Source organism: Pongo pygmaeus, chromosome 23 (assembly GCF_028885625.2).
Source record: "Pongo pygmaeus isolate AG05252 chromosome 23, NHGRI_mPonPyg2-v2.0_pri, whole genome shotgun sequence".
In the NCBI taxonomy this organism is placed as follows: Eukaryota; Metazoa; Chordata; class Mammalia; order Primates; family Hominidae; genus Pongo; species Pongo pygmaeus.
This window is the reverse complement of record NC_085931.1, coordinates 54,235,874-54,261,624: the sequence shown is the minus strand read 5'-3', so window position 1 is coordinate 54,261,624 and position 25,751 is coordinate 54,235,874. Positions and strand designations below refer to the sequence as shown.

General features: G+C 55.6%; 1 protein-coding gene across 2 annotated transcripts in view; it reads left to right on the top strand.

The window, feature by feature from the left end:
- Window positions 1-25,751, top strand: part of SCUBE1 (signal peptide, CUB domain and EGF like domain containing 1) — a 147,508-nt gene that overhangs the window by 39,949 nt on the left and 81,808 nt on the right. For both annotated transcript variants that reach the window (XM_054470024.2, XM_063662988.1), the window contains exon 4: window positions 11,640-11,774. In XM_054470024.2, the coding sequence (XP_054325999.2) occupies window positions 11,640-11,774 (135 nt within the window). The remainder of the gene's footprint in view (window positions 1-11,639; window positions 11,775-25,751) is intronic.

Below are 25,751 nucleotides of genomic sequence, written 5' to 3'. Positions count from 1 at the left end.
GGGACTTGCCCTGCCGCCCCATCCACCGGCCTGGAGGTAATCACATGCAGCTGGGCCTGGGTAGGCGCGGAGGCTCTTCATTAAGCGTCCCGTGGGAGCGTTTCCGCTTTCTTTCCTTACAGCTTCTCGCTTTGGTTCCATGATTTGTTTGTTTGGTTTTCCTCCTTCCCTCTCTCCAGTCCTCCATTCTTATCCCCATCAAAAGAAATTTTTAAAAACTCCAGTGCCTCCTACAGATGTCCAGCCAGGATCACATTCACAGCTGCACTGTCAGAGGCCTGAGGGGATGAAAGCACCCCGTTCCCAGCCTGGCTCTGTCACTCACGTGCTGGGGACTGTGGGCAGGCTGCACACTGCTTGGAGCTCCCAGTTACAAAACAGCTACTGCCCTGGGCTGAGGTTAACTGAGATAACTGTAACGAGAGTGCCTGACTCTGAGCAGGGGCCCCAGCCACCCCCTGCCCTGCCTGTGATCTAGAGGTTCAAGGAGGAGCTGGCCTTGCCATAGGTGGTCTAGCAAAGTGAGTGAAACGTAGTTCAGTAGGGGATCCCACTGTGTCTCCAGACCGCTTCCCTCTCCACTCACTTCCTGAAACTCTGCCCAGCTCAAGCAGCTTCTTTAGTGGGAGACTTTGGTCCTCATGTCAGTAAAGGTGCCGACAAAGCAGGAGGAGACGCTGAGCTGCACGCCTCTTCTGAGGCCCCCCAACATGGATCCCATCATGCAGTGAGCACCAAAGCCACAGGCTGGCAATGACTGTGAGGGTACCTGGTTCCCCATCGCGATCTCCGCACAAGCTCCCCACTCTCGGGCAAGGCTAAGGCGGCAGATGAGCACAGCTCTTCTGAGAGCCTTCTCTGGCATCTCCTGATGTCAGCCCCTAACCCACCCACGCACCCAGGACCCACTGGCAGCCAGTACATGCTCCTGTCACTCATCCAGAGCTGCTTCCTTGAGCAGGTCCTGGGGCTGCAGGGCCTCATGGCAGCCCCTCTGCAGCCACACTTTGCAGCATACAGCAGCGAAGGCCATGCAGCTCATCCCTGGTGGGACGGCCTTTAGCCAGGGCCTATGGATGTCCAGGCCAGAAGCGCCGTTCCCCACCCACACTTTTGGAAGTGCTCAGTCAGTTATCCAGTCCGCAGACATACATCATGTGCCCTGTGCACTGTTCAAAACCCTGGGATACTGTGATGCTCAAAACAGACACGATCCCTGTTTTCAGGGGCTCTGTGTTGTCTGGGGGTAGACAGAAACAGTCGCAAGGAAGACTCCAGGTGGGTGGGGGCGGGCTCTGAAGGAAGCAGGGGAGGGACACGTTGCAGAGTGGCCTGTCTGCCACTTTAGCTTAGTGGTCAGAGACAGCATCTCTGGGAAAGTGGCACGTGAGCTGAGGTCTGAAGGAGGGGGAGGAGCCAGCCGTGCCAAGACAAGCAAAGAACATTCCAGGCAGAGGAGCAAATGCCAAGGCCTGGAGATGGGAACAGGACAGCTGGGGTCAAGGGAGAACAGGACACAGCAGCCTGGCTGGAGGCGGGTGAGCGAGGAGGAGGCCGGGGGGTCGTGGACAGAGCAGTTCCTGTGGGCTTGGTGGCCGGGAAAGGGAGTTCATGTTTATGACACCTCTGTGGGCTTTCACGCAGGGGGATGGCATGGGGTCCATGAGGGATGGAGGATGGACAGGAGCAGGGTGGAGGCAGGGAGTTCGAGAATCCAGGCCAGAGACCAGGGCGACTGGCCCAGCCATGGCAGCCCTGGAGGGGAGCGAATGTGTTGTACTCGTGGTGAATTTCACAGGCAGAGTTGAAAGGACTGGACCTGCTAAGGGCTTCAATGTGGGGAGAAAGCAGCATCAAAAATAACTACCAGGTGTTTTGCCTGAAGCGACTGTGGGTTGTGTGACCATTTGCTGGGCTAGGGAAGGCTGAGGGCAGACTGAGCTTTGTCTCATTCTATTCTGCTTTTCTGGGAGGGGGACTTGGGAGTTCAGCATGCGGCCCATGAAGTCTTTCACGCCTGCGGGATGTCCACGTGCAGGCACCAGGTCAGCTCTTGATGTCTAAGTTGGAGGGTGGTGGAGCAGGCAGGCCTGGGGGTTTGGGGACAACCTTGGCAGATAGGTAGCCAAGGGACAGTGCGAAATCTCCTGGGAACAGAATGTAGATGGGGTGGGGGCTAGGGCAGAGCCCAAGAGGAGCCCAGGCCTCACCGACCTGCACTGAGCTCCTGAGTACCTAGCGCTGCCTGAGGCTGCTTGAAAGGAGGTGGCGTCCACCGAATAGGAAAAAGTATTTGCCAATCATATATCTGGTAAGGGTCTAGTATCCAGGATATATAAAGAACTCTTACAACTCAAGACAACCCAGTTTAAAAATAGGCAAAGGACCTGAATAGACATATCTCCAAAGAAATGGAGACGCCCTGCCCACCTGGAGTTTTTGTGAATGTTTCTGTCTCCCCACAGACAGCGTAGAGAACAGGGACCGTGTCTGTCTTGAGCGTCGCTGTATTCCAGGGCCATACAAATGGCCACCAAGCATGTGAAAAGCTGTTCAACATCATTAGTCGTTAGAAAAATGAAAATCAAAACCATAATGAGAAACCACGCCACACCCACTAGGATGGCTGTTAAAAAAAAAAAAAAAAAAAAAAAAGCCCAGAAAGGAACAAGTATTGGCAAGGATATGGAGAAATTAGAAACCCCATACTTTGCTGGTTGGAAATGTAAAATGGTGTCGCCCATGGTAAACAGTCATTTCCTCAGAAAGGGCATACATGGAGTTACCAGATGATGTGACGATGCCACCCCCAGATATCCGCCCAGGAGAGCTGAAGGCGTATACCCCCATGAAAACTTACACACAGTGTTCCAGCAGCACCGTTCATAACAGCCACAAAGCTGGCACAACCCAGATGTCCATCAGCTCATGAAGAGATAAATGAAATGTTGTCTGTCCATGCAATAGAATACTATTCAGCCGTAGAAGGGAATGAAGTGCTGAGTCACGCTAGGACATGGATGAAGCTTGAAAACATGCCAAGTTAAGGAAGCCAGACACACAAAGACAAATATTGCGTGACTCTCTTTACATGAAATGTCCAGAATGGGCAAACCCATAGACGGAAAGTGGACGTGGTTTCCAGGGGCAAAGGGGTGGGAATTGGGACTAACCGAAAACGGGCACAGGTCCTCTTTCTGGCGTGATGGAAATATTCTGGAATTAGTAGTGATGGTTGTGCAACACAGTGAATATACTAAAAGCCACTAAGATGTCGGCTTAAAGATTGTGAATTGTATGCTCCATGAGTTCTATCTCAACCAGAAACGGGATTGGAGAAATAGCAGAGGTCGCACGAACATAGCATCGAAAGGCCTACCCACACCCTCCGAGCTGACCATGTGCACAGCTCTGTCCACTTCTGGGCCAATTGTGAGTGCCCCAGTAAGCTGGGGTCCCCAGAGAAGGGTGACCTGGGTGGTGAGTTTGCCAGAAGCTTATTCAGGAGGGAGCAGTGTCAGGAGTCGAGCGGCTTCACTTGGAGACCAGAAAGCCAAGGTGGGTCTGAGTGCTCCCCTCTGACGTGGTTTGTTGTTGTTTTTGCATTTTGGAAGGGACTTTGCTGTCACCAGAGTACGTTCGTACCCGTGACTCCCTGAGGCATGAACAGCAGCTTTGTGCTGCACCTGCTCACACGCGGTCCTGGTCTGTGTGTGCCAGGTGCTGTGCAGAGTACCTTACCTCCATCACCTCCTTTGACTCCCAAACACCTCAGGGACTTTTATCCCTGTTTTATAGAGAAGGAAACCAAGGCCCAAAATGGCAAAATGACCTGCTCAAGGTCACAGAGCAAGTGACTCACTGAATCTTTTTTTTTTTTTTTTTTTTTTTTTTGAGACAGAGTCTCACTCTGTCGCCTGGGCTGGAGTGCAGTGGCGCCATCTCGGCTCACTGCAAGCTCTGCCTCCCGGGTTCATGCCGTTCTCCTGCCTCAGCCTCCCAAGTAACCGGGACTACAGGCACCCACCACCACGCCCAGCTAATTTTTTGTATTTTTAGTAGAGACGGGGTTTCACCATGTTAGCCAGGATGGTCTTGATCTCCTGATCTTGTGATCCGCCCGCCTCGGCCTCCCAAAGTGCTGGGATTACAGGCGTGAGCCATCGAGCCCGGCCGACTCACTGAATCTTGTACTCCATCTGGTATGACTTGTGGAGCAACAGCCAGGTCCCATGGGCAGTGGTCACAGGGCAGTGTCACGCAGACCCCTTTGAGGACTGGCCAGCGGTCTGCACTGGGCGGCAGACTCCTGTCCTTCCCTAGAGATGCACAGCAGGGGGCGGCAGTGCAGCGGCTGGGCTGGAAGGCAGGACTCAGGTTGGGGAGAGCAGAGTGAGCAGACCCCAGCAGCCAGCAGGCTTCACCACCTCCGCCTGCCCTGGGCTGGCTCGCTGGGTTTGGACATGAGCAGTGAGCTTGCTGGTCTGGAAGGCTGACCTTACCATTCACGCGCCTCATCTCCCACCCTGAGCTTGGACTCAGGCCCAGGCCAAGAGGTTGGCTCTGTGTCTTCTGCACACGGCCAACCTGCTGGGGAATCAGCAGCCCCAGGGAAGGCCTCAGCTGATGCCCAGACCGGGAAGCAGACAGGTCCTGGGAGACCCCAGGCTTACCTCCTGCCTGCCTGTGCCAGCAGCTCTTGACAGCTCGGAGAGTGTTCTGGATCTGGCAGAACCCAGGCCCCAAAGCTCTAAGACCCGTGTGTATTTTACCCGAAATCTAATCCATCTGGTTCTCATTTATTTACACTTAACTCATCAAATGCAATTTTGCAAGAGCCGCTAGATAGCCAAGAGGCTTTTCTGCCTAAGCCGCCCTTCTGAAAGGAGCCGGCGGGCGGGGGGGCCTCAGCCCCCTGGGACCAGGTGGGAGCTCTCAGTGCTGGTGGTGGAGTTCGCTTCCTAAGACGGGCTGGGCACCTCTGCCTCTGTTTCTAGACCTTCCGTGGGAGCTGGGGCACCGGAGCCAGTGAAGGGCCTGACACACAGTAGGCTCTTGACAGCCATGAAAACATGGGTGGGGGCCAAGCAGAACACGGAGTCTCTGTTTCAAATCGGGAAATATTTGCGGGAAACACAAAGCAGCCAGAGCTGGATCCCGAAGTAATTTTTAGTTGTTATAAATAACTGTGAACCTGGACTCTTGGTCCAAAGTAGAACAAACAGCCAGCTATTAATAAAAACAAACATCAGCATCTTGGGCCAAAAAGCACACCTCCCGGGGAAACTGGTCCTGCCTGCAGAGGCCTTTCGGAAGCGGGTCAACCTATGGCCTGCTGATGTCAGCTCTGGAAATTCTTCTTGCTGGAAAACAACCATGTCAATCACAGCACAGGGGTCCCCTCGCACACATCACCCTTCAGTGGCTGGCAGCAGGTGGAGGTGGCCTGCGCCTGTGACGAACGAGTGGAGATGGGCAAGAGTCACAGCTGAGGGCCATCCGCCGCCACCCCAGCCTCCAGAGCTGTGCTCATGCCGGGCACTGCACAGTGAGGAGATGGGACCCGACCCCAGAGACCCTGTGGGACCAAGGTGCCATGTCCTGTTCCAACCAGACTCATCACAGCAGCCACTGCCCATGGAGAAGGGATTGGGAGGGAGAGGCTGGAGGCTGAGACCTAGGAGAAGTGTGCAGCCTACCCCAAAGAGGAAGCTGAGGTCCAAGCCAGGGCTGTCTCATGGGAGCCAGGGAGACGGACGGGCAAGGTGGCGTGGAAAAAGTCAGCAGCCTTGATCAGACCCTTGGGAGAGGAGCAGAAGAAAGGGGCTTCAAGAACAACAGGGTCCTCAGGCCTGGTGGCTGGGTGGGATGAGGGCCAGACCCTGACCAGTGAGGCCCCTCTTTTGTGCTTTCTTGACCCCTGTCCTTCCCTTCTCCCACCTCTGCCCTCTGCCAACTCTGCGGGCTGAAGGAATGAGAGTTCACTGCTCACAGGGAGCAGCCTTGAAGGACGTTCAGGCTCCCTGTCTTTTGTCCCAGACCTCACTGGAGTCATCTTTTTCCGAGGGTGTCTCCCAGCCCCACCTGCTGAAGGCCCCTGTGGCACGGCCCACCAAGGTTCCACCTTCTCTTCCTCCCAGCTCCCTTGCCTGCCATTTCACCCTTGGCCCAGAAGAGGGAAGGGCTCCGGGGGTTCTGATGGCACAATCACAGATACAGTTGTACATCAAAAGAGGCTGTGGACCAGTGCCTTCCAGCCTCAACCAGGCCGGTCCAGACAGCCATGAAAGGCTCCTCCCAGAACCGGGCATCGAGGGCCCGCTCTCCACTCTACCTCCTCCATCTCTCTCACCAGTTGAAAGGATTTCCTGAAAGGAGCCTCCTAGAGTCTGCCCCAGAGTCCAGGGGACCTCCTGTCTGCTTTGTAGCTAAGTCCCTGTGCTGTGCTGAGGAGCTCCGTGCCTTCTGGGAACATTCAGCTGTGGTCATAAATAAAGATGAAGGACCATGAGCTGCCAGCAGGATTCAGAGGCGGGACACTCCCCCTACCCCTCCTGGAGCCGCCCAGGGATTTTGGACCCTGAATTGGAAACAGGCCCACTCAGGGGCCTCACTACACGCAGGCTCAGCCCTGGCCCAAGGCCTCAGTGGTTTGGGACACTCTGGGTGTCAGGCTGCACAAATGTTTTCTGCAGGGACTGTCCCCCTGCTAGTTGGAGTGATGTGGGGACCCGAACAGAGCTGGGGTTTTTGAGCGCTGTGTGGGGTCGCCAGGGTAGGGCGCAGGCCACAGAGCAGCCTCGCTCACTGTCCGTGCCCATGGCCTGGCTCTGCTATTCCTCTTAGCCCAGCATCCAGGACCCTGTCAGCCACCTTTCCCTGGTTGCCTCCAGAACTCTCCTCCTGTTAGAGAGGCTGCAGGCCCTTCCCCATCTGGGCCCTGCCCTGCCCCTTCCACAAGCCTTTGCTTTCAGAACAGCTCCGCCTCCTCCAGGATCCCCAGGCTCAGGTCACATCTCTCTGCTGTCCTCAGAGCAGCTCGTACTTCGCCTCTTCCAGGAAGCCTCCCGTCTCTGTGCTCTGTCTGGCCCAGTGCCCCGGAGCTTGGTGTCCCTGGCAGCTCACGGGTGGTGTGGCACAGAGGAGGTGCTTGGTGTTCATGGAGTGAGTGAATGAACAGAGACGTTTCAGGTGGATTCAGAAGGCAAGAAAAACTTCAGTCTGGACAAGGAGGGGAGGCAGTTCCAGGAGAAGGGTGGCATGCCCACTCGGGCAGAGGTGAATGGGTGGGCTGTGTTCAGAGAGCAGCCGCAGCAGATTCCTAGAGCGTGGCTGAAGAAGTGGGCAGGCTGTGAGAGCCCACTCACAGCTGAAGCCCCCCTCATGCCCAGTGGGAATAAGGACAATACTCTGCCCCCTGGGACTGGTCCCTTGGCGGTAGTGAGCGCCCTGGCACTGGTGTGTGCAAGCACAAACTGTGCCATCCCATTTACCCTCCTGTCACTTGAGCACTCACTCTTGGCCTGACCCGCTGCTAGGAGCAAGGATATAAAGGAGACTCAGATCTATCCTCACCCCAGGGCAGGGACAGGATAGCCAAGCCCTCTGGTCCAGGGCAGAGGAAGGAAGTAGTGAAGGAAGGCAGGCCTGGCCTGGAAGCCGGGGTGGAGTGAATTATGCTGGGCACCAGAAAGACTACACAGAGGAGGAGGCTGAGCACTGGGCTTTGGAGAGCTGGGCATGGAGGGGCCAGGGAGGTTTGTAAGCATCAACACCTGGGAACCTTTGTCACTACCGCCATCGGACTTGAAGGGTCCTCATTCACAGCTGAATCCTGGGGGAGGAGAGGAAGGGCTTTGGACTCATGGGACTTCCAGTTCTCTTTCTGCCTCTTTTAGAGCTTTGAGGAAATCTCTCCCCATCTCCAGGCCCCAGTTTTCTCATCTGAGAATCAGGGATAATAAGAATATAATGCCGCTGGTGTGAAGCTGTTGTGTGGATTTATTAAGATAGTGCCTGAGCTGGGGCCTCGCTGGCAGCAATTGCCGTTATTTATGGTAGTGAGGCTGGCAACCCCGCCCAGCCTCAACACTCACCTCTGTGTGAGGGCTTGGGGGTGGGCTGGGATTCTCACACAGGGCCAGCCACACAGGACCCATCTGTGCACTGACAGTCAGTTCCATGGGGCAGAGAAGGAGGAGGGCTGCACACACCACAGGCATTCCAGGAGCACTTCCCGGAGGACGCGGTCTGCAATCCCTCAAGCTCTGGGAGCACTTCCCAGGGATAAGGCCTGGGCATCGCCCACAAGCTACAGGGCAAGACAGGGGCAGAACTCAGGAAGCCTGACTCCCAGGTGTGGGTTCCCCTTTTCCATGAGGACACCTCTCATAATAGAGTGTGCCGAATGCTGGGGGACCATGGGGCGGCGTGTGCTGGGCTCACAGCACCCCTTGGAGAGGGCCAAAGGACTGTTTCTCATAGTGCCCTGCCAGGCCTGGCCAGGGCCTCCAGGTGAGCCCAGTCTGTCCCGGGCTCATGGGCGGCATCTCACAGACCCAGCTGCTGCAGTTGGACGCTCTTCAGACCTCAGTGTGGGGCCCACTTGGAGTGCTAGAGACACAAGGGTGCAAGAGGCGTGCGTGGGGCCTCAGGCCCTTCCCTAGAGATGCTGGTCATGGCCTCAAGCCACCCAAGAGATTTGGCAGCCATGATTTCCTCCCCTCCTCGGGGGCCGGGGGTGAGGCCTGTTTGGACCGCAGTGGGAAAAGGGTACACAGGAGCAGCCCTCTCTTCCCGCCTGCTTCATCTCAGGACTTTATCACTTGGGAGTGGGGACAAGACATGTTTACATGGCCCTGCATTTGTTTCCCATTATTCATCAGCACTGGCGAGTCATTGTTCCCTAGTAGAGTAAACAGCCCTGTCCCAAGGCCCAGCCGCCCTGCCAGGTCACTGAGGGTTTGTAGATGCCTTACGTCAACCGCCCTTTGCTTCAAGCTTTCAGTGAGGTGAGGAGTGGCCAGGCCAGACGGCTGCAGATGGGCAGCGCCAGGGAGCTTCCTCGTGACAGGGATGAGGTAGCATTTCTGCACCGGGAACTCAGCATTTGAGGGTCTGTGTCTGGTTTGCTTTACAGTTGGACCTTTAATAGGGCTGGGGAAGCCAAGGCGCAGAGCAAGGAATCTGAGGACCATGAGAAGGAAGATAACGACTGTGAAGTGAGAGGGGTCTGGACTGAGTCCCAGGGACAGCTGCCCACGTCCAGGTCCCATTGTTAAGTGTATGCCAGCACAGTTCTCTACAGGGTCTTATTGGTCCAGAGATGGGACTAACCCCAGGAATGCTGGGTCCTTCCCGATGGTCCTCACGGCAAGCTGCATCTGGGGCTGACGTGCATGTGCTCAAGTTGACACTGGACTCCAGCTCGTGTGAGGAGCAGCCGGCTCTTCGCAGCATTAGTCTGAGCACACTCGCTGACGCAGCCAGCTTAGCCTGGGGCCAAAGGCACGTGTTCTGCAGCTAGACCGCAGGGCTGGGTCCCGCCTTCACTCTGGTGTGCTGTGTCACTCTATTCCAGCTCCCGGGGCCTCCGTGTCCTCATCTGTAAAATGGGGTCAATGACATGACCTGTCACACAGGTAGCTCTGAGGATCGTTTGGGCCTGCGCCTGACACATAATAAACACTCACGGATGTTTGCTTTGTGTTGTTAACGGTATGAGTAGGACACGGGGCCTGGCTTGGTGCTTTTCATGGTCCAGTGCAGGCTGGAGACAGACCCCAGGGGCAGACATGGCTGAGGCTTGGAGGGGAGGGAGGTGACCACTCGCCACCCCTAGGGGCTGCCCCCAGCAAAGGTGGCATGGGCACAGGGCCCCTAGGGGGTCCTAAGCAAGGCTTTGTTGAATGGAGAAAGGTGCTGAGGATAGTCCCTCTCTCTCCTCCCCAGGCTTCCCCAGTCAGACTGTCGGGTCATGGTGCGATCACCTGGCTCCTCTCAGCGAGGGCCACTTCTACCATTTGAGCTGTAACCGCTGGTGGCTTTTAGAGTTCAGAGCTCTGCCTGCCTCCTCTGACTGCCCACACAGCTGACATTTGAGCTTGCCAAAGAATAATGGCCTCGCTGTCGGCCTCGAAGGCAGCCGCGTGGTGTCTTAGGTGGTAAAGTGGTCTGTTGTCCATGAGTCTAAATGGGACCCAGCTCAAATCGCTCCACAGCTGAGTCCCCTCCCAGTTCAGTGCAGGTCACCAACTCTTTACCTTTTCACATCCTTTTGGTTCCAATAGTAAAAGATGTCTATGTTAAAAAGAAATGTATCAAAAGCTCAACGCTGAAGAGTGTGTGTGTGTGAGTGTGTGTGTGTGTTTGTGTGTGCGTGCGTGTGTGTGTGTGTGTGTGTGTGTTAGGGACTGGGGATTGGCTAGAAGCAGCCAGTAGCTCACGCCGCCTTTGTGGTTTTATATATTTGCCTATTAAAATGACAATACAGACATGGAACATTAAGGTTTAAGAAGCCCTTCTTTCATTAAACAAACTGACAGAGCAGGGGGTTATGACTCTGGTAATTGAAACACGCTGTTCTGTTCAAGACCAGAACTCCATAAAGACTCTTTTCAGCCAATAGCGCCCTTTGTGCCAGCGGCCTCTGGTCAGAAATGAGTGTCGGCCCCGAGGTCTGCCTCTCCCCGAGAGTGGGAAAGACCACTTGGCAGCCTTCCACAGCCGTCTTGGCAGCCGGAGGTCAGGGCCTTTTCTTAATAAAAACCTCCTCATTCTAGGAGCTTTTGAAATCAGTTGCAGGGCACAGAGCCTTGGGGCGCTGCGCTGTGCTCCAGCCTGTTATCGTGTTGTGCTGCTGATGGTAAACCTGAGCTGAGTCAAGAGACAGGGGCTTGTGGGGTTGCAGTTGGCAAAGCTCCATGTGTTGGGGACAGCTGCTACAGGCTGCTGTGTCTTCCTAGAATGGAGGGTCTGGCGACATCACTGAGAGCTGAGGTTTCAGGGTCAGACCACCGGGTTTGAGTCCTGCCTCTGCCACTTACCATACGTAGGACTTTAGACAAGTGACTTTGCCCCTCCACACCTAAGTTTCCTCATCTATAAAATGGACTGGTACCTGGATCTGACTTACAGGGTTGCTGTGAGAATTAAATGAATTAATACAGGTAAGATGCTTAGAACAGTGCTGGGCACTCAGGCAGCACTGTTGAGTTGGAGTGAGCTAGCATCATAGCCATTGGACTCTTTCCATGACTCGCTCTCGGGAGTACCCCTGTGCAGCATCACCATGGAGTCCCGCCGTACCACTATAGCACAGCGCGATGGGGGCCCACTGTACTACTGTAGCACAGCGCGATGGAGACCCTCCATACCACTATAGCACAGAGCGATGGAGGCCCACGGTACCACTATGGCACAGCACAATGGAGGCCCACTGTAGAGTGCCACCATGGTGCCGGGCCGTGGAGGCCCACTGTACAGTATCAACATCATACAGCACCAGGGAGGCCCTCTCTGGAGTCCCTCCCTTCAGGGCCATGTGAGGAAATTCACTGCATCCCTGTCCTGCCAGCCCTTCATGCCCTGCTTCCAACTTAGGTGTGATCTCTGGTCCCCTTCTCTTCCCCTTCTCACAGATGTGGACGAGTGTCAGGACAATAATGGTGGCTGCCAGCAGATCTGCGTCAACGCCATGGGCAGCTACGAGTGTCAGTGCCACAGTGGCTTCTTCCTTAGTGACAACCAGCATACCTGCATCCACCGCTCCAGTGGTGAGTACGGCCTGTGCTGACCAGGCCTGTCCCCCCCTCAGGATGGGCAGCCCCCAGAGTCCCCTTCTCCACATCTCAGTTCTGGGGCCCTGAAGGTCAAGGCAGGGAATTTTGGTGGTAGTCTGAATGACTGTTTTGCACGTCTGGTATTGGTTCTGCATGGGCCTCCTTCCAGTTCCTTCCCTCTGCCTGCTACACTAGGGCTGCGGGTGTTTCTCGTGTTTATATGTGGGGCCGCAAGTGGCACATGTGACCAGAGGAGCTGTTTTCCTTTCTGAGTTGGGGGCTGGCTGTGGCTAGGAAGAGTGGGGCACCATTCTCCGTGGGCTTCTTCCCCAAAGGGGGCTTGAGGCTACCCAGGCTGTGTGCCAACTTCTCTGTCTCCATGAGCCTGGCAGCACCAGCGACTCCCTGCTGTGTGTTCATTGGGTTTCCCGCCAGGAGAGGGTCCTTGTGGTCAGGCGCCTGCTGTTTGGAGGCCAGGCAGTGTGGCAGGCCAGCCTGGGGAGATGCAGAGGGCCCCAGGAAGACACCCCACCAGCTGGAGCACTAGGTGGCAGACCCGGGCTGAAGTGGAGCCTGGCCACTAGCCAAGCCCAGCAGGCAAAGGTACTTGGTATTAGGGCATCAGTGGTCAGATCCTGGAGTTTTGGCTCAGGGCAGCAGAGCTGTGAGGTGGCGGCAGAGCTGTCCAGAAATCCAGGACACATGTGCTTGAAGGAGAGGGGCTTCCAGGCAAAGAACAGCATTTGCAGAGGCACATCTCTTGCTTAAGATAATGCAAGGTCAGGCATCCTGAGGCAGGGCTGTGTGCCAAAGTAGAGAGTACTGTGAGGGCAGAGGCAGGAGCCAAGGCTCCCAGGGCCTGGCTGTTGTGAGCTGTCAAGGGAATAAGTGTAAGGAAGAAGGCCAGGACTGCCCCAGCTCAAGCATGCCCCCATTGCTGACCCTTAACAAGGAGGAAGCGCTGGAGGCTCGCAGGCATAGAGGGCGTTCCTGGGAAGGTCGCCCCTCTCTGGTACACAGCACCTGCAGAAGGCTCAGAGAGGGGCTCACGCTGAGAGATGGGGAACCAAAGGGCACGCACTGGGCTCCAGGCCAGCCGGACCCTGTGTGAATCCAGCTCCTCCTCTCCCACGCTGGAAGCCTTCCCATGGGCGGCTCTACTGACTGCTCCCCAGCTTCCTCGCCTGCAAAATGGGGATGTGGTGTTACCCGGCAGGGCGTTCGGAGATGGAGCAGGACCCTGGGATTCCAGCCTCCCGTGAGCAGGCAGGAGGCTGTGAGGTGCGACTCTGCCAGCCCAGGCATGAGTTTCATTAGAAAACAGTTCCTGAGAACATGAAAGCAAAAACATTTAAAAAGTACTCAGGATAATAAAGCGGAAATACTCAAACAGGCTCCTTAGAATTCTTAGTGTCTGTTGCCTCAAAGACAGGACGGGCCTGCTAATCATGGCTCTGTGGTGTCCCCGGAAGAACAGAAAGCCTGAGCTCCGTGGCTCCTGGCACTTGCTGCTGTCACATTGTCCACACTCCACCCGGGTGACTCCCGGGCATCAGGAGTTTGTTTTGCGCCTTGTAAGACCTCCCAGTTGTGGGCTGTGGGGCCAAGCTGCCCACGATGGAGGCAAACCCTATAAACCAGGACTCTGAGCCCAACAGGTTGTATAAGAAGCAGATTTATGGGGACAGAGTGAGCAAGTGCGGGGAGGGGCCTCTGCTTTCATCCGGGGAGGGGAGTTCACAAAGTGACTGCTCTCAGCAGGCTGTAAAGTCCCAGGCCAGGGGACCTGAGCCTCCTTTTCAGCCAGGCTGTGTGTGCTCTGTTCCTTTGAAGCCCGGCTTTCTCCCCAGCAGGACTCCAGGTGGAGCTGAGGCCCCTGGATGAAAGAAGAGTGTGCGGCAGGAAGGTCACACCTGCAGCCACAGCCTGTTTGTTACAGGTTTGGCCTGTAAGCATCTACTGTGCTGAGGTTACAAACCTTAGTGTCCCCCACAGGACTGGGGTTGGGGAGGGGATGATGTGGGAGCAGCGACGGCAGGGGCTGCTGGGGCCACACGCTTACTCTGAGCCAGGCATGGGCCTGAGCGCTGCCCAAAGACAAGCTCGCTCCACCTTTGCCACTGCCCGGCGAGGCTGGGTTGTGACGCTGAGGAAGCCGAAGCCCAGTGAAGTTAGGGAAGAGGCAGAGCCAGGATCCGAGCCAGGCACACTAGCTATGGGGCCCGCTCCTTGGGAGGTGATGCGGTGCAAGAGGAAAGAAACGGGTGGTGCAGCAGACGGTGCTGGAGCTGATGAGAAAGCCAGGTGGGAAGCTTGTGGGGAATGTGCCAGGCTGGGCACATGCAAAGGCCCTGGGCTGGGAATGGGCACATGAAAAGCAGAACAAAGGGTAGGATGAAGGAGCAGAGCGTGTGAAGCGGGAGAGGCCCAAGGCGGGGAGGTGGGGGCTGGACAACATGGGGCCTGGTGGGCTGTGTCAAGAGTTTGGATTTTGGGTGGAGGGCAGCTGTGGGAAAGCTGGTTGAGCAGAGGTAGGAAGTGATGCTTAGGGGAGAGGGGAGGCCATCTGGGGGAATGCCAGCACTTCCAGGGGCTGGCATCTCATAAACTGTGCAGTGGCTGGTGTTGGGTGGGACCCTGGGCACACATGGCTCACTCCACCCAGATGCCCCAGGTGGCCAGATCCTGATTTTTAAGGAAGCCAGGAATCCAGGTTTAACCAGAATATGGATTTGGGGGCCTCAGTCCCAATCTGCATTAACCAGCATGTCGGTTAAAGAAGTGCCTTCTCTCCTTAAGATTTTTGTGTGGCCTCTCCTGATTTTTTAATCTGGGCAATGAACTTATCAGATTGCTCTCCAACGACAAGCTGCAGCATTCCAATGGGTTTCCACGGCTGTGTGGAAGTCCTGAAGACGGCAGAGCAAGCACACAGCACAGTGGCCAGCAGCCCGTGAACGCCCATGGGGGAGACAGGGACCTGGGGACTGGGCAGGTTGTCTACCTCTCTGAGCCTCAGTCTCTTGTGACAATTGCCCACCATTAGTGTCAACTGCAATAATGATTGTTATAGCTCAAAATTAGAGCATGTCAGAGGAGCTAAGACTGAGCTTGTTTTGCACACAAGTGACCTCTGATTCCCATAGCTCCTGGGAGGGCTGAAGGAGCCAGAGCCATTTGGCAAATTAGATTTCCCCTATCACCTGACTCTTCCTCATGCCTGTCCAGCTCTTTGGAGCCTACCCCTGAACAGGGAGAAAAGCACACAGGCTGGTTTTGATTAGGTGGAACCAGATGCGTGAGAGGGGTTGGCCCAGGTCGGTCCAGACTCCTGGCTGAGAAACACAGGGCTCAGCCCTTCTGAGTGGACCCGCTTCCTAGGCGCCAGAGCACACCCTGGCCCAAGGCGTGGCTGCGACCCTGGCTAGGCTTGGGAGGATTAGGTTCTCAGCTCCAGCTCTCCATGTGGCCTCTGCACAGTTACTCTTGCGTCTTTGGGCCTTTTCAGCTGTGAAAAGGGCCTAGCTGTCGAATTTTCCCCATTCGGAGAAAAATGCTCTGGTCAATCAAGGACAGCACCTGTCCTAGGAGTACTCAACTGATGCAGGCAGCTTCTTCAGGTCTTTAGAACACAGGCTTGATTTGGGGGACACACACAGGCTGCTCCTCTGTGCCCACACTGGGCAGGAGGGAGTCAGAGATGTTGGGATCTGGCCAGTTTCCCTCCACTCAGCACTTCCGAGCACTGCTTCTGGCCCCATGATACCACCCCCTACCTCCCACTCAGCCCTAGCCCAATAAGTACTGACAATCCCTCCTCTGGCAACAGCCCCAGGGGCCTGCCCGCTGCCCCCACCGCACCCTTGTGCCTGGTGTATCTAGAAGGCAGCACCTTCAGGCTCTCTCCCTCTCCCACACTGCTCTTCTTGTCTGTAACTTCTGACGGATTGATGCCACAGGAAGATGTGGCCTCCTGGAGGAACTGTCTCCTTTTCTCTCAATGTAGAATTCTGACCAGAATCGATCCGGGAGTAGAAAGGGTTCTGGAAGGCCTCAGTCTTACTAGCTACGTGAATGCAGGTCACTTGTATTTACCTGCTCATTCATTCATTCATTCGTTCATTTATTCATGTGCCGGGTGCTCTGCTAGCCCCTAGGATCCGAGGCATGGTCCACTGGGAAGCTTTCAGCCTGGAAAGGGGATCACGTGCTAAGTAGGGGTCCTAAGAGTTCCTGTACAGTCATGAGCTGAAGGGAAATGCTCTGGGGATTCTATGGCTTTGGTTTTCTCGTCTGAACAGCAGAGACGTTCGTGACATGGTCTCCTCCTCCACCTGGTGAAATGTTGCTATTCCAAGGGTCCAGCACTGACACTGGGCCGCACTGGCTGCCAGCAGCTTTGGGTTTGAGATACCCCAGGCTGTCCATGCAGGAGGCTGTCCTGCAGGGCTCTGCTCTGAAGCCTCATCAGACGCCGCCTGGGGGCTGGCCTCAGCCTTGGTGGAAGGCACCAGAGTGAGAGGAAACGTCACATTGTCTCCATCATTGTAAGAAACAGCACAGGCTCACAGGGGAGCTTCAGGCCCAGCGGCCTAGGCTGGAACCCCAGCTCTGCCATGGACCATCTCGTGACCTTGAGCAAGTCACTTAACTTCTCTGTGCCTCATCTGTAAAATGGAGATAGTCATAATACCTGTTTCGTAGGGTTAAAAAGGTATTGAAAAGACAGTTTCAATAAACACGGGCTCTTATTCATGTGATTTGTGACAGATGAGGAAGCTGAGGGCCTGAGAGGGCAGGGCCTGGCCCAGGGCCCCACAACAAGCCAGCCGCAGAGTCAGGACCTGGGAGCTCTTGGAACGAGGCTCTGCTGACACATGCCAGGTGCTGCACGGGAGCCTGCTCATTCAGCAGGAGAGGGGAGGGAGAGGATCAAGATGCCAGCTTTGTCCTCGAGAAACTAGCGAGCTGGTGGTCCTTGCACCCAGGTTCATCTGTGCACAAGGTAGTACATGCCAAAACCTGGGGCCCAACAAGATGGCCATCGTCCCTCGTTCATCATCTGAGCTCCCGCACCTATTCAGCCTCGGGGCAGCCCTCCAGGGTGCCCAACCACCCATCCTTCCTGCAGAGGTTTGAGTGGTGTCCCTGCTGGGCACAGGTAATCAGGAGTCACAACACAGAGGGAGCACCAGGGCCCTGCTCCTCACCCTGCCCTGTCTACTGACGGCTCCCACACTTAGTCCCCTGTGAGAGCATCCCACCCACCCGACAGCCCATTCTGAGCTGAGCCCTCAGGGAAAACTGTTGGGCTCTGCCTCTTCTGTGCCCCAGTGGCCACCTCTGTCCCCCACCCCCTATTGTTGCTGGCGGCAAGCTCCAGAAAGTGGTTTTCTGCCTCATGGTGCTTGTGTTCCTGCAGCTTGGGAGCTCCCTGTGGGCAGGGACTATGTTCCCCACATCTCTGAGTCCCACTGCCAATTTAGGCCTTTGGAAAGGACAGAGGGAGGAAGGAAGAGAGGAAGGTAGGCATGGGCAGAGCCAGGATGGGACTGGGAACAAGGCAGGGTGGTGAACAGTTCAGCGTGGACACTGAGGAGCATCGGAACAGCACTCAGCTCACAGCGCCCTCGGGTCGTGCTGTTAGATATTGGTCAGTGTGGGCTGGTAGACCATGTGGTTGGGCCGGGCAGGGGGCCAGACAATAGGGGTCCTCTATTGATGAGGGCCCCCATTTGGGAGAAATGCACAGAAAGCCTGCTGTGCAGCTGCTCTGCTGGGGTTTTATGCACTGAAACAGGCCGTGGGGCAGCCTGAGGTTCTCCCCGCAAGGACTGCATGAGTTTACCCAAGTGCGTTCTGGTTAAAGTTCGGAGTTTGTTTAAACACATGTATAAATACGTGTAGGAAACCGCATTGCCCTCCCTCCACAGGCATTCCTCGTGGGACTCGAGCCCACTGTTCACAAAGCTCAAGACTTGGCATCAAGAGTGATATTGTCCTACAGCCAGAGTCAGAGGTGGGGGCCAACAGTAGGAAAGCTTGGCATCAGGAATCAGTCCCTTTGTGTATAATGTGATGATGATGATGATGATGATGATGATGATGATGATGATTGCAAGAGCTGCATCCAGTGCATGCTTGCGCGTGCCAGGCCCTGCTACCAGGCACTTTCCATGCATTTCCATTCATTGCATCCTTACAGTGCCCTATTTTCCAGATCAAAAAACTTGAGGCACTGAGAGGTTAGGGAACTGCAAGGTTGCCAGTGGCTTCGGGGGATTGGAGGTCTGCCAAATCTGGCCCCAGAGCCTGGGCTCCTGACTGCCTGATAGTGAAGACAGCAGCAATGGGGAAGGTTCTGGGACCCCTCTCAGTTGTCAACCCAAGCATGGTGAGGTTCAACAGAGATGCCTTCATAGCTGGCACCACCTGCAGCTCCAGGTACCGAGTATGCCTCTTTAAGCACCTAGAGTTCAAAAGACATCTTGTGGTAGAAATTTTCTGCAGTGTGGCACGCACTTCCCTTCTCCCTTCATGGGAACAGCCTGAGTCGGCTTGGCCTCTTTTTTCCTACAGTTTAGGATTCTTGTTATGAACTCAGTTACAGAGACAGAAAACGGTTGCTAATGTTTATCCCTACACTGAATGTCCCCAGACCTCTGGCCTAAAAGTAAACGCTTTTCTTTCGATACTGCTCTTATTAACTGTTACATACCACTGTGTTGTCATGGGTCTTGCTCTGAAGATCACAGCCGTGTGTTTCCATACACAGACCAGGTAAGAGCCTGCGGGCTCGGGCTTGCTGATAGAGTGCGTGAGCTTTAGAGCAGCTGCCGGCCTCATGGGAGCCATTGCCACTCATTTCTGAGTATTTGCTGGATGACCTGTGGTTAAATTAAACTTAGTTATTTTGCTTATAAAACCCATTCTTGAAGTATTTGGGGGATCTGTTCATTTTATCTGTAAGTTTGCAAGGGCAAATACCTAATGATAACTAGAGTCAAAACAATAGGATTTTTTAGAATTTTTTATTTTGAAATAATTGTAGATTCGTAAGAAGCTGCAAAAATAGTGAAGAGTGGTCTCAGATACCCTTCACCCAATTTCCCCCAATGGTGACATCTTACATCACTAGAGTTTAATATCCAAACCAGTAGCCGGACGTTGGTACAGTGTGTGAGTGTGGCTCCACGCCATTTATGACATGCGGATCGACATCACAAGCACTACAGTCAATAATTCGCATTTAGTTATAATTGAATAATATCCAAATCAGTACACTTGTGAGAATGAAAGGAGATACTATTATTAATTATGCCAGGGCTGTGGGTATCAACTGGGACTGTCCCAGGCAAAGCAAGACATTGGGTCACCCTAATAGTGCTTCATTTAATCCCTTGAACACTCAGGTGGGTACTAATATTATCCATTGTAATTCTTTGAACCCTGTGAGCTGAGTACTAGCCACTCCCATGTTGCAGATGTGGGTCAGAAGCTCACAGAGGCAAGCAGTGTGTCCAATAGTGGCAGGACTGGAACCCAGGTGGTCTGGGTTCAAATCATGACCCTCTCCCACAGCTGTCTCTCAGTGTTTAAAGGAATCACAACCACCCCCATGGATTCCCCCTTCTTTCTTCAAGTGTGGAAATTGAGTTCTAAGGAGAAGAGGAACCTTCCTGCCCAATATGTTGGTCAGCCTGTGGTCCCCAAATCTACACGTGTATGGGCAGAGCGTGCTGGATGAGGAGCAGGGCCAGGGACTTGGCTAGCGGGCTGTTCAAGGCAGAGGAAGCTGAGCTCAGGGCTGGAGCCAGTGGGGTATGGAAAGGGGTTGGAGAAGCCCACAAGAGGCTGGGTGTGGTGGCTCACGCCTATAATCCCAGAACTTTAGGAGGCCGAGGTGGGCAGATCACTTGAGGTCAGGAGTTTGAGACCAGCCAGGCCAACATGGAGAAACCCCATCTCTACAAAAAATACAAAAATTAGCCAGGCATGGTGGCGCACTCCTGTAATCCCAGCTACTTGGGAAGCTGAGGCAGGAGAATTACTTGAACCCGGGAGGCGGAGGTTGCAGTGAGCTGAGATCGCGCCATTGCACCTGAGCCTGAGTGACAGAGTAAAACTCCATCTCAAAAAAAAGAAAAAAAAAAAAAAGAAGAAGCCTGCAAGAGCAGGTGGCTTCTGAGGTGGTGGCCAACTGATGGAGAGAAGGTGGGTGGTCAGCAGACAGAGGGGCCAGAGTGACATAGGCAGGATGCTGTTGGGAGGATTAAGGGGGGAGATTGGGTGGCAGAGGAGTTTGTGGTAGAAAGAGAGGGTAAGGGGCTGGCAGGGTCATCTGGGCCCAGACCTTGGTGGACGGCAACGGATTGGAGGCAGCTGGCCTTAAAAAACCACTTCAAGTAGGGCTCTGGAGACAGGGAGCCAGAAACCCTGGGGAGAGGCACAGGCCTGTCCCGTCACTTTCCTGGAATGATATCTGGAGCAGAGAGAGTCCTCAGATGCCATCCACCATCCTGCACCTTCTGACTGCAAGTAATCCCGTGGCTGTGGCAGGTCCACAGCGCCTGGTGGGATGGGTGCCCGTGTCCATCCTGGTGTCTGTTTGTTTCTCTACACCATGGGCCTCACTGGAGGGTGCTTGAGCCTCTGCCCTGTGCCTGACACTTTTCCTGTGTGGTTGCTTTTGATTCACTTCCAACCTAGCAGAGACCCCGGGGCCACTGCCTCTCCCGTCCCCAGCGCCCTTCTCAACTCCCTTCACCCTGTCGACCGTCCAGCTGCTCCCGCTGCCTGGGTCCCTCCTTCAGGCCAGCCTGTCCTTGCCCCATGGCCAGGGGTCCTCTGACACCAAAGATTCCAGCTTGTTCCGGTTGGCCAGAGGAGTCCTCATCCCAGCAGCCGTGGTTACCTATGGGAGACAATGGGCCCAGGAGCCTGAAGCCAGGCCCAAAGCTGGCGGAACTCAGAGGGACGGGACCCTATCTAGCAGGAATTTGGACTGTGCCATGACAGTGAAGGGTGCCCTGTCAGCCATGAGGAGAAGGAGAATGAGCCCATTTTAGGAAGATCACACTTGCCTCAGTTGTACAGGTGAAGCAGGCAGCGGGGCCAGAGAGAGCACTGGAAGCCATCAGGGTCTGGAACCCATACGGGGACAGCAAGGGGAGAGGGCAGGATGGCTGAGGGGGAGGTGACAGGAGGGTGGCTGAGGGGAAGGTGACAGAAGGGTGGCCAAGGGAGGTGACAGGGTGACTGAGCAGGAGGTGACAGGAGGGTGGCCAAAGAGGGAGGTGACAGGAGGATGGCCGAGAGAGGTGACAGGGTAGCTGAGGAGATGACAGGAGGGTGGCCGAGGAGGGAGGTGGTGGGGATGTGTGAAAGAAAGGTGACAGAAGGAGGGCTGATAGGGGAAGTTGGCAGGAGCATGGCTGAGAGAGGAGGTGATGGCGTAGCAGGGGGAAGGTAGCAGGAGGATGTCTGCAGGGGGAAGGGACAGCAGGATGAGTGAGAGGAAGGAACAGAAGGATGGGTGAGGGGAAGGGACAGCAGGATGGGTGAGAGGTAGGGACAGGAGGATGGGTGAGGGGAAGGGACAGCAAGATGGGTGAGGGGAAGGGACAGGAGGATGGGTGAAGGGAAGGTGACAGCAAGATGGGTGAGGGGAAGGGACAGCAGGATGAGTGAGGGGAAGGGACAGAAGGATGGGTGAGGGGAAGGGACAGGGGGATGGGTGAGGGGAAGGGACAGGAGGATGGGTGAGGGGAAGGGACAGCAGGATGAGTGAGGGGAAGGGACAGCAGGATGGGTGAGGGGAAGGGACAGCAGGATGGGTGAGGGGAAGGGACAGCAGGATGGGTGAGGGGAAGGGACAGGAGGATGGGTGAGGGGAAGGGACAGGGGGATGGGTGAGGGGAAGGGACAGGGGGATGGGTGAGGGGACGGTGAGAGACTTTGTGAGCTGACTCTCGGCAGAGCCCTCTGACTGCCCCGGGTTTACACTTCAGCGAGGCCTGTTACCCGCGTCACATAGGTGGGGAATATTTTAGCTTCGGTGGCTCTGGACAAGGTGGGGCCTTGTTTTCTTCGTAGCGCAGAACCCTGGAGGTCTGGGAGACCTGGGGCTCAAGGCAGGGCCCACCGGTCTCTACTTTGGAAGAGGCAGACAGCACCGAACCCTGCCCAGCGCCTTGCTCAGCATCAGATTCATGGGGTCCGGGAAAGCCTTGTGCGGAGGGCCGCTTCCCACCTTCCTCCTCCTGACTGGCTGGCTCAGGCCTGGCCCAGCCTGGGCTGTAATCAGCTGCAGGGACTTGACTGGCTTGAGTGAGGAAAAGCTCAGGATTCAAGGCTTCATTGAGGGTTAGGAGCTTGGGACGCTTGTGGAGTTTCAGATCTCCCTAGGGGACTAGGGACATCAGGACTCTTCTGCCATCTGTACTGCACTTTAGTGACCACATGCCCAGGCCTCTGCATTCCACCCCCATGGGTAGTACTTGGAAACCCCATTTTTGTGCCAGGGCAGGTCCTTTCGGAACTCACAGGCTGTAGGAGGGTCCAACCTGAGGCAGGTCCCGACCAGACAGTGCGTGGAGGGCTGTGACAGAAGCTGGACAGGGGCTGTGGGAGCCCAGGAGAGCACGCTCTTGCCCACTCCATCAGTCAGCAAAAAAGATTGCATCCTACTTCATTCCTGCTTCTATAACAAAAGAGCTGAGACTGGGTAATTTCTAAAGATAGAAATTTACTTTTCACAGTTCTGGAGGCTTAGAAGTCCAAAATCAAGACTCTGGCAGATTCACTGTCTGGTAAGGGCTGCCGCAATAGGGGTTCAGTTTCAACATCATTTCGGAGGGGACACAATCATTCAGACCGTAGCACAGGCTTACTGTCTGCTGGGCTTAAAAATAAAGGTTTCTTTCCTGCTGGCACTCAGCCTCCTAAGTGGCCGGAGGTGAGGCCCTGCACAGCATACCCACCAAGTCGGCCACTGTCAGAAGCACTGCCAGAGACCAAGCCCACCCTGCCTCTGGGGCCTGAGCCCACTGTTCCAAGTCCACAGCTGTCTCAGGACTGGCTGGGGGTTCCTTGACAAAGGTTACCGTAGAGTTTTAGGGTACAGGTTTCCTGGGGTTGAGCCAGAGCAGAGACCTAATGAGTCTCCCCAGCAGCGTCTGGGGCAGCCTGTATCTGAAACCCTTGCCCTTAGCCCTCTTTCCCACCCCAGACTCTAGTCCTGGGCCCTCCCACGAGCCTCCTCCAGGCTGGTCCTCGAGCTTCCTCTTGACTCTGTCTTCCACTCTGCCTCTCCCACTCTGGCTTGTCTGTGGCCTGCAGGCTGACTGGACACTGTCCTTCCCCCAAACCTGTCTCAGCCCACAGGTGTCCTCAGCAGGCCCAGCCCCACCCTCCCGCAACTCAGGTGTCCTCGACAGGCCCAGCTCCACCCTCCCGGAGCTTTGCTGTGGTTTCCATACAGGGTCGCCTGATGCTCACAGCCACCCTGTGACATGCTTTGGATAAGTACTAATGTCCCCATCATGGGAGGGAAAACTGAGCTTCCCTGAGCTGCACTGGGGGGCAGGACTTCAGGATCAGGGGCTGGATTCTGAGGCCGAGGTCAGTTCTTTTTACCCTGCACCATCCACTTGCAGACTCAAAGAAATAAGCCAATGGACAGAGACCCATGGGCCCTCCTGAGCCGCCTCAGCCACATATTGATAGGATCCTATCAGTGTGCCTAGCTGTCAGGTTCCCGTTGGCTCCTGGGACGGGATTCCTATAGGATCTGGGCCAGGCCTTGACCTGAGGGGCCCTAGCATGGCTCCTGCAGGGCCAGAGACATCCCCTGCCGTGTTCCAGGGCTTTCCATTGTCAACTATGAGTGCTGGGGCAGCACGGTTAGGAACTTCCTCTTTAAAGAGAGGGTGTGGCCATGCCTCCGAATGCCATCCCAGCCTCAGCACCTGCCTTCTTCAGCCACTCCTTGGAGAAGATCAGCCAGGCAAGGGCGCCAGGCAGGACATGTGGGGTTGCAGGTTCTCCTCGCTCCCTTGCCTGCTGCAGACCAGGTGGACGGGAGAATAAACAGCTCCCTTGCTTACTGGAGAGATTTATGGTGCTACCGGAGGAGGCCTGTCCTGGCCCTGTGCGGTCCGGAATGGCCCTCAAGGCGGGGACAATAAATCCAGCCCATTATTTTTTATGAGCCTCCCACTCCATAAACAACTCTTTTGGCTGGTAAGCCCAGCTTCACGCCCCTCTCCTGGCCTGGCCTTGAGCTGGCGCCAGGGGCACCCCCAGTACTGACTTCACATCAGTGGTGTAAATTTCCCCTAAGCTGCAGAACTTTCAAGTCTGCTAGAGTTGCGGGTGCAGGGCAGGGAGAGCTGCAACCCAGAGGGCTAGGCTAACAGGTAGATTGCCCAGCCCTGGCGTCCTTCTCTGCCACAAGTCCTGGGGCAAACATTCATATATTTTATGATAGAATTGTTTACGAGAATGAAAATGAGATCGTATATACAACACATCGCCTCGTGTAGAGCCCGGTCCGGATCACTAGAACTGCGCAAAGCTGTCATACGCACCATAGCTGAGCATAGTGCCCAGACTCTGACATGAGTCATCAGATCCTGAGAACAGTCTGTGTCGTGTGGCTACCCCATTTTGCAGGTGAGCAAATGGAGGCTGAAAAGCGAAGAGACTTGTCCATAGTGAAGAAGTAGCAAAGGCAAGATTTGCACCCAGGCCCAACCGCCTCCTAAGATCAAAGACACTCAATGAACAAGTGGATGGGGGGCCAGGGGCAGGGGTGCTGTGCAGCCCAGATGCCCCGTGACACAGGAAGCCCCTGTCTCGCCATGCTGCCCTCTGCCTAGGGCTGCGCTGCCGTCTTTTGCCTGAGTTAGCGCGGCAGCTGCCTCACAGGTCTCCCCGCCCCTCAAGCCTTCCGGTAGCAGCCAGAGCCACTGCTCCGTCCAACCCTCTGTCTCTGTCATTCCCCACTCAAGACCTTCCCATGGCTCCTGAGAGGAATGTGGTTCTCTGCAGCCTCTCCTTGCTTGGCAGGTCATGAACCAGCCATAGTGAACCTCTCATCCCGGCCTCTGCCCACGCAGCTCCCTCTGTCTGGAACTCCCACTCGTCCTGACTGACCATCGCTCACTGAGAACCCTCTACACCTTTTCCCTGCACACCTCCCGATCCCCCAGGTGGAACCTACGCATCCCTGCCTCTGTCTCATTCGTGCCCCACCCTCAGCCTCCCCGCCCTGTCTCTCCTGTCTTTGCTCCCAGGCCTTTCTCCCCCAAGTGAGGATATGCCCTTGGACACAAGGACCCGCTGGCCCCCCAGTGTCCATCCTGGGGTCCGTAGGGAGCAGGCAGTCAGGAAAAGCTGAGGCGACGTCATGGAGCTGACGTGCATGAGAACCGAAAGCATGCTGCCCTGGAGGGAAGCTGGCCTGCACGCCCGTTCTAGAGTGAAGTAGCAGAGGCCCTGGAAACACTATGTGTCCTGTCAGAGGTCACTTAGTGTGTTGGTGACAGAGCTGGAACTTGTCCCAGGCCCCTAGGCTCCAGACCAGCACTCAGCCCCTACACCATAGCCCACAGCCTGGCTTCCCACCAGGGGTTTGTGGGCACAGGCCCTATGCATGGAAAGTCATGCAGATCTGGAGTGTGGGTTCAGAAACCACTGGGCAGATGCCTGGTTGGCAGAGTGGGGAAGCAGCGAGGTCATCCTGGGTTGTTAGGGAGGGGTGTGAGCCCTCCCTAGCCTCATTGGGGAAATTGGGTTGTGATTGTGGCCACAAGGCCGATCTCCTGGTGGGACGTCTGCCTGGCCACCCTGGCCGCAGCATTCCCCAGGGCCTCATCACCCGCCTGAGGCCAGCCAGGTGGGTTTTTGTCTCCCGGCCTGGTGGCTGCAAGATTATGTCACTGGACTCTTTCAGCATGTACGTCCCAT